At 35.7% G+C, this 11,956-nt stretch overlaps 2 protein-coding genes across 5 annotated transcripts; one reads left to right on the top strand and one right to left on the bottom strand.

Annotated features, from left to right (window-relative positions):
• Window positions 1–46: 46 nt before the first annotated feature.
• Window positions 47–4,243, bottom strand: jmjd8 (jumonji domain containing 8). The gene is made up of 9 exons (XM_051886752.1): window positions 4,031–4,243; window positions 3,857–3,946; window positions 3,472–3,520; window positions 3,273–3,369; window positions 2,490–2,558; window positions 2,284–2,403; window positions 2,126–2,193; window positions 1,898–2,032; window positions 47–321 (listed from the first exon to the last, which is right to left on the bottom strand). Exons 1-9 carry the CDS (start codon window positions 4,126–4,128, stop codon window positions 241–243), a joined length of 807 nt encoding a protein of 268 aa, XP_051742712.1. The 5' UTR covers window positions 4,129–4,243; the 3' UTR covers window positions 47–240.
• A 478-nt stretch (window positions 4,244–4,721) lies between these two features.
• slc25a19 (solute carrier family 25 member 19) lies at window positions 4,722–11,805 on the top strand. 4 transcript variants are annotated; one of them, XM_051886749.1, is made up of 7 exons: window positions 4,722–4,909; window positions 5,312–5,473; window positions 5,948–6,103; window positions 7,256–7,426; window positions 7,663–7,837; window positions 9,198–9,328; window positions 10,778–11,805. In XM_051886749.1, exons 2-7 carry the CDS (start codon window positions 5,342–5,344, stop codon window positions 10,952–10,954), a joined length of 942 nt encoding a protein of 313 aa, XP_051742709.1. In that variant the 5' UTR covers window positions 4,722–4,909; window positions 5,312–5,341; the 3' UTR covers window positions 10,955–11,805. The 4 variants fall into 4 exon arrangements, with proteins under 4 accessions (XP_051742709.1, XP_051742708.1, XP_051742706.1 ...); XM_051886748.1 differs by having other exon boundaries at window positions 5,259–5,473; XM_051886746.1 differs by having other exon boundaries at window positions 4,722–4,914.
• The last annotated feature ends 151 nt before the right edge of the window (window positions 11,806–11,956 follow it).

The following is an 11,956-nucleotide window of genomic DNA, read 5'->3' as shown; positions in this document are numbered from 1 at the left end:
CTGTTTATTTCAAAGCATCTTTAAAAACCAGCAAAAAGCATTTAAATCATGTCTCTAAAACACAACTTTATTAAAAACGCATTTACAAAATTTACTTCAATAAATCACATTAAAATCAGCTTTTATAAATTTTTTTTTTTTCATAAAATCAACAGACAGATGGCTTTGTCAAACTGCTGGTCCTCTGAGCAACTGAATCCTTTATGGGTCCTTCAAGTCAAACAGACATGGTGTGTGTCTTTAACCCAGAAAAGTAGAAATGAAGACGCTGGTGTCCAGATTTAGAGTGGCATGCCACCAGCGGTCTGGAAAATACAGCACCTGCACAAAAACACACAGTTTAATCTCTGGAATATGCGATTTTGACTTTACCTCCACCCTTACTTAGTGCCTAGTAGTGAAGTGTGTAGAGGCCCCGATATACACACAGTGAAGTTCTTGAAGTATGTCAGGGCCTTAAAGGTGCAGTATGTAATAGTGACAAGTGGTTGAAATGGGTACTGCAGTCCAAATTCAAAATATTGGAGAGAGTTGTTTGACCCGCCTCCTCAGACTCGAAGCTCATGTGTGTTACCAGACTAAGGTCACACAACAGGAGCGAGTGAATTTACAATGGAAGGCGAGGAGACTTCAGGCCCGTTCACACCAAGAACGATAACTATAAAGATAATGATAAAGATATAGTTTTAACATATAAAAGAATAGAACTGTCCACACAACAGCTATAACAATAACAATATAGAGAAGCGATATCTTTGGGATCACTTACAGAACGATTTTTTTCCAGCTGTTGAACAATAAAACACTGACAGCCAATCAGAATCTATTCTATTCTATCATCTAAAATGGCAGACGACATTGCGGAGAAGTTAATCGCCAAGGTCCGAAAAAAGCCACCACTGTTTGACAAGTCAAACCCCCTTTTAATGATAAAGAAAATGGATATATGAAAACAATCGGTCATACCCTTGGAATAAGTGGTGAGAAGTATTAATACGAGATCGTTATGCCAGGCTAGCAAAACAGTGTAACATAAAATTACCGCAGGTATCCAGCGCTAGTTGACAACATGTCGTCTTGCTTCCTTTGAAGTTGCAGTGAAAGACTAGGTGTTGTTTTTATTCCACTATATTAACTTTGTCAGCTAAATTCACTGTTAGATTAGATCGATTACACTAGCTATTCACTCGAAACATAGCATGCTGAGGACATCTGCTGATTAAAGCCGTGTAAATGCAACGAGAACAGCAAAAACATGCGCACACTTTGAAACTGCAGCACATGAGCTTAGAATAAACAGACCGTTATCGTTCGTTGGTGTGGATGCAAATATTTGTTTATTTTTATTGCCATATCAGCATCTATGGCTATTTTCATGGCAAGAACAACATTAAAAAAAAAAAAAAAAAAAAAAAAAACGAACAATTAGCACAGTAATAGTAAAAAAACAACAGTTGTGGACGTAAATATAGTTATCATTCTTGGTGTGAACGGGCCTTGATTTATCTGCGTTTTAATATGCCTCCATTCATAGAGATTTTTAGATGGTTGCCGAGATTATTTTAGTTGATTTGCTGGTTTCCATCGCTGTGTTTTCGACCAACTGGCAATCCGGGGTGTCGAAATACTATTGGGTAAATTGGCAGTGGGCGGGATCACACAGACCAAAACAAAATTCCAGCAAGGAACGCACATTTCGAAGAATAACAGGCTGTAACATTGTTTTTCGGAGAAACGAGTATGTGAACTTAGCATGTTTCCTAAATAACTGCAAACATTATGGCATTTTTATGCTTTAGGACAGTCAAAAAAAAAATTAACATACAGCACCATTAAATGGGTTTGAATTGCACACTGTTCAAAAAGTAAAACTGACTATAAAGTTTGTTAACCTCACCTCTCCAGGTCGTATGGTGCACTCCAGGGGCCTCTGGTGGAGCTCCAGGTTTGGGTAGGACAGAGAGACCCAGGACAGAGTGGTGTGGTTGGGGTGGAACTCGGGTGCCTCGTCAGGGGGGTACAGGAACCAACGCTGGAGAACACAAAGATAGAGTATTGTTTGTATACAGAAGCTGTAAATTTATCCGTAAATAATGCATTTGTACTAGTGTAGAGCTCCACAGACCTTCCTGCCGTAGATAACTTCAGAGTAGCCAGGGCCATGCCAGTGAAACGGGACGCCAGTACCTGGTCCTGCAGTAGAGAGAGGTTGTTTTTGGGTGAAAATGAGTGCACTCCAAAACCCAAATTGTGGGTGTTCGTGTATGGTGTATGTGTATATACCAGCAATCCCGAAGCTATATGCAGGATGCATGAGTGGAAGAGAAAAGGGTGGTGCTTTATACTCTTCAAACAGAGAATGCCACTCCGTGAAGTTATTGTCCCCGAAAAAGTACAGCGTATCTGAAATAAACATACAGTATGAAATAATCCCGTACAGTTGGTAAAAACGTTTAGAGTGTGTGTATAGAGAATGAGAGAGAACCGACCGCTGCCCAGAGTGTCTTCAGACTGAGGGGTCAAAAGGAACTTTACAAACTCTTCAAACCTCACGTCCACTGTTGAGAGACAAAGAAATGTGTCTGAAAACACTTACACCATCATTTACAAGTTTGGAGTCAGTGATTTTTTACATGGATGCATTAAACTGATCAAAAGACATTTAAAGTTTAATTAAATATTTCTATTTCAAATAAATGTTCAGTTTCCACAAAAATATTAAGGAGCACAACCGTTTACAACATTAATAATAATAATAATAATAATAATAATAATAATAATAATAAATGTTTCTTGAGCAGCAAATCAGCATATTAGAATGATTTCTGAAGGATCATGTGACACTGAAGACTGGAGTGATGATGCTGAAAACTCAGCTTTGATCACAGAAATAAATTACATTTTAATATATTTTACAATAGAAAACAGTAATTTTAAATTGTAATAATATTTCCCAATTGTATGTTTTTTTTTCTATAATTTTGATCAAATAAATACAGCCTTGGTCATCAGCATAACAGACTCACAGACTCCAGTTTTGCCTTTACAGCATTAAATATGAACATTATGCACTAAATGTGTTTCTGAATAAAATAAGACCTGCATGGATGGATGCTTTTTTCCCCATTATTCTCTTCTGGAAATTCTTGTAAATGTAAGTCATGAGACTTTTATGTAAAATCTTATCAGTAATCAAAAGTCACCGAAACCTTACCCTTAAACACGCACAAGAAAAGACATGTGAAAGTATGTGAAAGTGTGCATATGTCTACCTTTCCTGTACGAGTGTGTATTGGCTGTGCTGAGACGGACCATTTTCTCTCCGTACTCTCTCACCAGATTGGATTTGGAACACAGGAAGCGGAACTTCTGAAACAACCAACCACAACTCAACACTGTTAGGAATTAATCAATAAGATTAATCAATAAAAGCAACAAACACCTGATACACAGTATAACTGCAATTCTTACGGTGTTATCCGTTAGTCCTCGGAGTATAACTGGTTTTGCATAAGCATACCTGTCAAACACAAAAACAACAACAAATTATTATATTTATTATTATTATTATATATTTGAATGGTATAAAATATCTATCTATCTTCTCAAGCCAGCATTATAACTTGTCTTGATGAAATTTTCAATCATGTTATATTAATTTTTATACATATTAAATCTTATAAAATTATTCTTGTTCCTTTTTCTTACTATTATATCTTACAATTATCATTATAAGAGCTATTTTCCAGGATACAATAAAAAAAAAAAAAGTGTAATGAAAATCATGTTTTTACACGTGACTTAAATGTCTAAATATTAATAACAAACTGTAAATGTGTATGTGTGTTATTCTTACTCATTAATAAACTCTGTGTGTGTTATTGACTTCACATCTCTGATCTCAATGTTGCATTCGCCTTCATCCTCCATACTGGAATCCAGTCCCCTGAAAGACAAAACATACAGTAGTACTACATAGGTTGAGACACAGCCGTGTTGCATAGGAAATGTTTGTCCATGTCTCTCTCACCATCCTCCATCATCTCCACTGGGCGCATCTGTGCAGTGAAGTAAAGCCGGTAATTGCACTAACAGGAGCAGTAACAAAGCCCTGAGATTCTGATCCATGTTTTTGCATTATGAGAACACACACGTAACACCACCTGTTTAAACACCGCCATTCACCATCAGCCACTTTCAAAATCTCACGAGCCTCAGTTCCTGATTTCAACGCATCAGTGACCAATCAGCGCAGGCCACAGTAGAATGTGGGCGGGGTCTCAAAATACTGACTTTATTTTATTTTGTTTATCTTATGATATTCAGTAATTGTTACATTTTTTTTTTTTTACATGTTTTGGTATTATGTACTCAATAATGAAAATAAAGTTTGATTGGTTTTTTTTTTGGGGGGGGGATTGTAAATTTCATCAAAATTTCATCTCATCTTTACGAGAATATGTATTTGATGAACTACTGAACAAAAAGAAAATCTTTGAAAAATTAATATAATCATTGTAATGATACGTTTGTTTAAAATTACTTCCCAAGATAAAAAAAAAAAAAAATCATATTTTATTTTATATAAAATTTTATTTTATTAATCAGAGGTTGGATGTGTTAAAGATATAAAATATTAATAACAATAAAAGTTTATCTAATTCCTTATGAATAAATTAAATAAAAAAGTCTTAAATGAAGGTAGGAACCAATGTGCTCGGTGTGAAATCAAACACGGTCAGTAAATACAGTCGCGCGGTGCTGTCATTGGTCTGTGTGCTGTCCTGCCGAAATTATGAGGGGAACATGAGGTGTCCTCTAACATCGTACTGCTGCCATGCACTCATAAGAGATCATCAGAAAAAGCAGATTCTGCCGAGGAACTCGGTGCACACAAAAGTGCGCACAAGTAAGGTCGGTTTACGTTTTCAGCAGTTCATATTTTTAAGCGTGTGCTCAGTAGATAGGGCAATACTGGCTGTGTCTCAAACCATAACGAGCTGTTTACCAAGACAGCATTTTTAGGGACGTTCCAGACGAAAGCATCTAAAGTTGCCCATCTAAACACTGTCTAGATAGGCAGCTCAGTAGGTTTTGAAACGCAGCCATTGTGTCTGCGCTATCATGTTGATTGGGTGCCTAAATTCTTTATATTTTAAAAATATTTTATTCTTTATTTTATATATTATCAGTCATATTGATAATTTAATATAATAATTTTTATCACTTGTTTTATTTCATTTTTTTCCCCACTGAAGTTGTCATCCATCCACATCAATGTCATGAAATGCTCTTCTCCCCAATGCACCAGCTGTGTTTGTGACACACGACCTGGGCAGGAATGGTGGGATATGATCCTAACGCCCCCAGTTCGGCTCTTACCCCGGAGGAAGCTGCCCTGGCCGGGTCAGCGGCAGGCATGGTCACCCGTGCCCTCATCAGCCCTCTGGATGTCATCAAAATCAGGTTTCAGGTAAGGCCTTCTTCTGACTGCCTCACTTTCATTTCCCTGAGCCAAAGGGCTATTGAGTTTCCGTATTGTTATTTTGTACACGGTAATGAAATGAAAACATAAATATTACCACATTCAACTAAAGCTAGCACAGTAGTGTCTTTTTCTAGTACATCTGATTTGTATTAGCAGCATCATCATGCCTCGAACATGAGTCACTTTTTCCTGTGGAATTTTAGTACCACTCCCAAATCCACAGCCGCACTGAGCATGCTCAGTTGAAATAAGCGTTTGTATCTGCTTTAAACTGGTTATAAATGCTTTGTTTTGTGCTTGAATTAGTTTTTGTCTTCAGCAACTGATGGACAGGCCTCAAGGTGGCAGTGTTTCACACTCTTAGGCTTTTCAAATCTTCACATTCAAACAATTTCTCAAACTGCTTTGGATTCTGATATAACAGGATCATTTTGAGCTTTTTGTGCATTGCTCCCACAGTTGCAGATCGAGCAGGTGTCCTGGAGGAATCAGCAGGGGAAGTACTGGGGTTTATGGCAGGCCACACGCTGCATTCTGACCGAGGAAGGACTTCCTGCTTTCTGGAAAGGACACATTCCTGCCCAGCTGCTGTCTGTGTGTTATGGGGCAGTTCAGGTACATGGATGTACATAAAATACATTCGATATTTACACTTCTGATGGGGCCAGAGTCATCTTCCTGTTTAATAGTTAAGCCAAATAAAAAAAGTTTTTTGACCTTAAGTTGAACTTGAAATAGAACTGTTTATTGTAAGTGTAGAAATGAAGATCCTGCTCTATTTCACCATGATATTGTAGCAAAAAGATTCTATTCTATTCCATTCCATTCCAATATGGTTTTGTTGGTATAAATAAAGATCAATTTTGTCCTTATCAGTGTATTATTTAGTATTATTTATTTACTATTTTAATACTTTTGTTTTTAGATTTTCAGTTTTTATGTTACTACATTTTAGTTTTAGTAAATTTGTTATGTGTTTTTTTTATTAGTTAAAAAACAAACAAACACACATTTCTAAATACAATAGCATTAATTAATTGTATTTTTAGTAATTTTAGTACTTCAAATTAAAGTTATGTATTTCAGTTAGTGCCAAGGCAACATTTCTAATTTTCATTGAGTTTTTGTTTTAATTTTTTTTATCTAATATTTATATTTTATCATTTTAGCTTAATTTCAAGTACTGAAAACTTTTTTTAATAGTTTTACTTTTAGTTAACAATAAACATTCTGATTCTGATCTTGTAGCAATAAATTAATAAATGTTATTTTCTATTCTGTTCTGCCTTTAAAGGGATAGTTCTCTCAAAAATGAAAATTTTGTCATCATTTACTCACCTTCAAGTTTTCCAAACCTGTGTGGATTTTTCCGCTGAACACAAAAGAAGATATTTTGAAGAATATGGGTAACCAAACAGTTGATGGACCGCATTGACTTCTATAGTATGGAGAAAAAAATACTATGGAAGTCATTGGGGACCAGAAACTGTCTGGTTACCCATATTCTTCAAAATATCTTCTTTTGTGTTCAGCGGAAGAAAGAAATTGAGGGCGAGTGAATGACAACAGAATTTTCATTTTTGGGTGAACTATCCCTTTAAATGGTAGCAATAAACCAATTAATATTCAGTTCTGTTCTAATTATATTTTAAATGTATCTTATCCTATTTGGTGTTTTAGAATGGTAGATCAATCATTTGTGGTCACCCTTCACAAAATTGTAGCCATCTTGAACCTCACTGTTTCTGTTTGTCTGTTTTGTCCTAGTTTGCGAGTTTCGAGGCCTTGACAGAGCTGGTCCATAAGAAAACCCCCTATAACAGCCAGACCCCAGGAGTTCATTTCTTCTGTGGCGGTTTAGCCGCCTGCTCCGCCACTGTTGCCTGCCAGCCGCTGGATACCCTCCGCACACGCTTCGCTGCCCAGGGCGAACCCAAGGTCAGGGGTCAAACCTCAGGAGCTTGATGATACGTGTTACTAAATGCTGCTAAATCATTTCACAATGCATCTGAAAGGGTAAAAAAATTAAATAAATAACTGAATGAAAAACTGAGTTTATTTTAAAAGGTCATGTTATTCCACTCATGAAGAGAATAAATTAGTCAGTCAGTTATGTTTTTGATAGGCTTTAATGAGACGCTTCCCATGATTCAAAGGTTTTCTCATATGCACAGGTGTATCGTAACCTCAGACATGCGGTCGGCACAATGTTTCGCTCTGAGGGGCCCTTCACCTTCTACAGGGGCCTCACACCCACGCTTGTGGCGGTGTTTCCTTACGCAGGCCTGCAGTTTTTCTTTTATAATATCCTGAGGAAACTTCTGGCGCACCAGGACGCCAAATCTAAAGGTCAGATCATGCTTTTTTAACACTTTTGTATTATTTATATACTATTATGGTATTTATTAATATTTTGAATTAACTTTCATTTTTATATTTTCAGTTTTCATTTAAATTTTAGTTTGTCTTTGTCTTTTTTTTTTGCTTTTTCTTTTTTGCTTTAATTTATTTATGGATATTTATTAGGGGTGTAACGGTACCCAAACATGACGGTTCTGTACATACTTTGGTACTGAAGTCATGGTTCGATACAAGTTCGTTACAGCAGGGAGGAGAAAACTAAACATAAAATTGCTTCTTTTTTCTTCTTTTTTTTTATTAGAAGTGGTTTATTGAACAAATTAGGTCTTTCTCCTTAAAGAAATTCAATTATAATTAACATTTTCTTAAGGATAAAACAATCTATCTCTGCTAATGCTGTAAACTATATACAGTGAGTCCTTTCTTGCACATTACTATAATATTAAAGGTTACAATTAACAACAGAGCCCAAACTGTTAAATTCAGTTGCTGTTTATTTTTAGATATAATAATCAACTCTCAAATAAATAAAAAAAAAACATGTAAGGCAGGTTTTGCATTAACTTCTAAGTCTAATTATAAAATTATTTTTCAATTATTTTTCTAATCAAATTCATTTTTGAAATAAGATCATTTACACAGTTACTGTCATAACCTGATTCCATGACAAATTTATTTAAACATATATTAAATAATTAAAACATTACTAACAGGTAAAGTAAACATAATGAATATATAAGCTAATATAGTGCATATATTCAGTGAAATGCTCCACTCTAGAGTTAATTTCTTTAGTGAACTAACATGCTGTGGACACTAAATGACTTGCCTGAGGTAAATGGAATGCTATGTGAGATATTATTCTCAAGCTGCTTTATTGATGTCTTTTCTGCAGTTGAAACACTGGTTGAGAGTTTATACATAAATATCTATGCAGAGATCGTCTGTTCTTCTTCTGCGCTTTTTCCTGTTGTGGCGGTTAGCAAACAGCATTGCATTGCCGCACGCGCACCTTCTGGATTGGAGTTTGAATCGCCTGTGAATGACTGTATTCGTCATCTGACTGTATGCACTGAACCGTGACATCCGTACCGTGGCAGTTCAGTACAAACACACATACAGTTGCACCCCTAATATTTATATATTTTTAAGTTCATGTTTTTCTTCTAATATTTTTTATTATTTATTATTTCACCTGTGTTTCAAGTACCGGAAACCATTTTAATAGTTTTATTTAGCAATAACAACACTGACCTTAAAGTACATATCTATAAAAACAGATGAAATTTAAACCTTGTGCTTTTCTGTCCCAATGTAAATGTTGCTGTGGTGTTTTGTCTGTTTTAAGGAGGTTTACACAGTCTCATCAGTGGCAGTTGCGCTGGAGTCATCAGTAAAACTCTCACATATCCTTTCGACCTGATTAAAAAGAGACTTCAAGTGGGTGGATTTGAAGTGGCCAGGATGCAGTTTGGACAGGTTGGTGGAATGGATTAGTAGCTGCTAACCAAAAGACTGTATGTTCAAACCCAACAGGGGTTGATCACTGTCCCTGTAATAACTAGATCTGCTTGCTAGCATCACAATTACTGTTGCTCCTATCTAAACCTTAAAGGCCCACTGAAGTCCCTTGGAACTCGCAGCATTATTGAATGTGTTGACGTAATTTCCACTGAAACAGGAAGACAGGGAAGGACATATCTCCTCCCCTTTTTTTAAATAGCCAACTATGTTTCGTTTAACTCGGCCAGAGCCGTTGAGCTCAGTTAAGCTGCAGTTTCCTCCTAATCTCTAACCGTTTCTCCTCCTAATCTCCTCTAATCTTTCAAATATAGTATTCTGTGCAGAATTCAAATACATTTTCTGCCCAGACTCGCACATATGATCTGCTTTCCTGTCTGAACCGGAGCAGACTGTGCGCTGTGGTTCACGTGACACTAACGTGAAACCAGACTTCATTCGCCTAAGTGGAAACACTGTGTAAATAGTTCCCTATCCACTATATAGTACATTCACCATGTAGAAAATAGTAAATGTGTGAACAAGTGACCGATTTCAGCTGCAGCTTCCGTGTCTGTTTATAATGCAGAGGGCAGGACGCTTCAGATTCTAGAGAGCATTTGATTGGTCAGAAAATCTGATGAGAAGCTGAAGTGCAGTGTGATGTCATCAAAATCGTTGATCCGTATTGGCGGAAGTGACGAGACTGTAAATTTTAATTGATTATATCTGCTACATAAAAATTGTCATTGTTTTGGAGCGAACTAGCTTATGGATAACAGTAAGGCTAACATATTCATCCTAAAAGCCAAAAAACTTCAATTTTGATTTCAGGGGGACTTTAAGTATTAAACTTCTGTTGTTTTATACTTGTAGATTTTAGACCTTTCTGAGCTGAATACCATTCAGTAATATTAAATAATATCAGTCAAAAGTTTGGGGTCATTTTTCTTTTAAAGAAACTAAAGACTTAATGTTAGAACACATTTCTATTTCAAATAAATGCTCTTCTTTTGAACTTTCTGTTTTTCAAAGGATCTGAAAAAAATGTGTCAGTTTTCTTCAAAAGTATGAAGCAACACAACTGTGTTCAACACTGATAATAATAATAATAAATGTTTTTTGATCATCAAATCAGCGTATCAGAATGATTTCTGAAGGATCATGTGACACTGAAGACTGGAGTAATGATGCTGAAAATTCAGCTTTGATCAGGAATAAATTACATTTTAACATATATTCAAATAGAAAACAGTTATTTTGAATTCTAATAATATTTCACAATATTACTGTTTTTACTGTAATTTTGATGATAATCAAAATAAATGCAGCCCTGGTGAACATAGGACTTCTATCAAAACATTAAAAAATGTTACTGACCCCATCTACTTTAAAAATGAATCATTATTTCTTGTATTTTCTGTGAAGGTGCGGACATATCATGGGTTTGTAGACTGTGTGATGAGGATCGGCAGAGAGGAAGGTCTACGGGGTTACTTTAAGGGACTCTCTCCTAGTCTCCTGAAGGCCGCTTTCTCCACAGGCTTCACCTTCTTCTGGTACGAGTTCTTCATCAATGCCATTGTGAGCCTCAAGAGCAGTTAGTTAGCAAACAGACAGACCTCCTTGAGAGACATTTTAGATCATCAGATCCGATGGAACTCAACGTGTTTTACGGTGTGTACTGTAGATGTATTAGGATGTGCAGTGAAGATGAACCAGGAGCTGCTCTCAGAATTACAGGCACCGAGTCAGGAGCTGTTTTATCACACTAGAAAGATATTTTTACCTCTGACTTGCTCCACTAAAGCCTAAACCGAACAATCAGCTGAAATGTTCTCCATTTACACGTAATGGTGAGCTCTACCTCTTGTCTCTCTCGACTGGAGACTAGAAAACCATTGTTAATAATTTGTAATAATGTCTGTGTATTTTGTTTGCACTCTGCATGAGGGTCTATTTTATTGTTTGTTTGTTTTTAAACATAACACTGGAAATCAGAATGTTTTAACTTATAGTTTTTACTGTTTTGCATTTAAAAACCACATACCAAGAATGGTGCATAAAATATTAAATAGTCTGGTTACAAATAGTTTTATTTCATGTGTTTTATGTCATTAAGGTTTTCAAATGGTGAATGGTCAAAATATTTTATGGATGAATTTGAAGAAAAATGGTTCCATTCAGATTTTATGTACCATATTAAGATCGTTTGGAAGAGTTTGAATCTCCATGTTTCCTGTTACTCTGGCTTTATTTATGCCCATATATCTTTTTATTGCACTTCCTTTCTGACAATAGTAAAACCAACTCATGTAAGGTTCATATTAGTGGTTGTGCTTGACATCTGTGTACTCCTGTGTAAAACACATATTTGTCATATTAGGGCAAATAAATGGGTGACAATAAAAATAAAAAACAACTATTTTTATAATAAAAGTATTTTATTCTGGTTATCTTTGTATCCTGTCCTGTCTCACTTATATTTTATCATTTTTGATGAAAAATGTTTTCCTAATGATCTGATAATCTTTAGTTATATTCAGGTTTTTGGTCATAGATAATGGTAAAATGCCAAAAATATTTTACCATTGTTAATTGTTAATG

The sequence above is a fragment of the Ctenopharyngodon idella genome, chromosome 3 (assembly GCF_019924925.1).
Source record: "Ctenopharyngodon idella isolate HZGC_01 chromosome 3, HZGC01, whole genome shotgun sequence".
Taxonomy (NCBI): Eukaryota; Metazoa; Chordata; class Actinopteri; order Cypriniformes; family Xenocyprididae; genus Ctenopharyngodon; species Ctenopharyngodon idella.
Note: the sequence above shows the minus strand (reverse complement) of the source record. Positions and strands in the feature narration are given on the sequence as shown.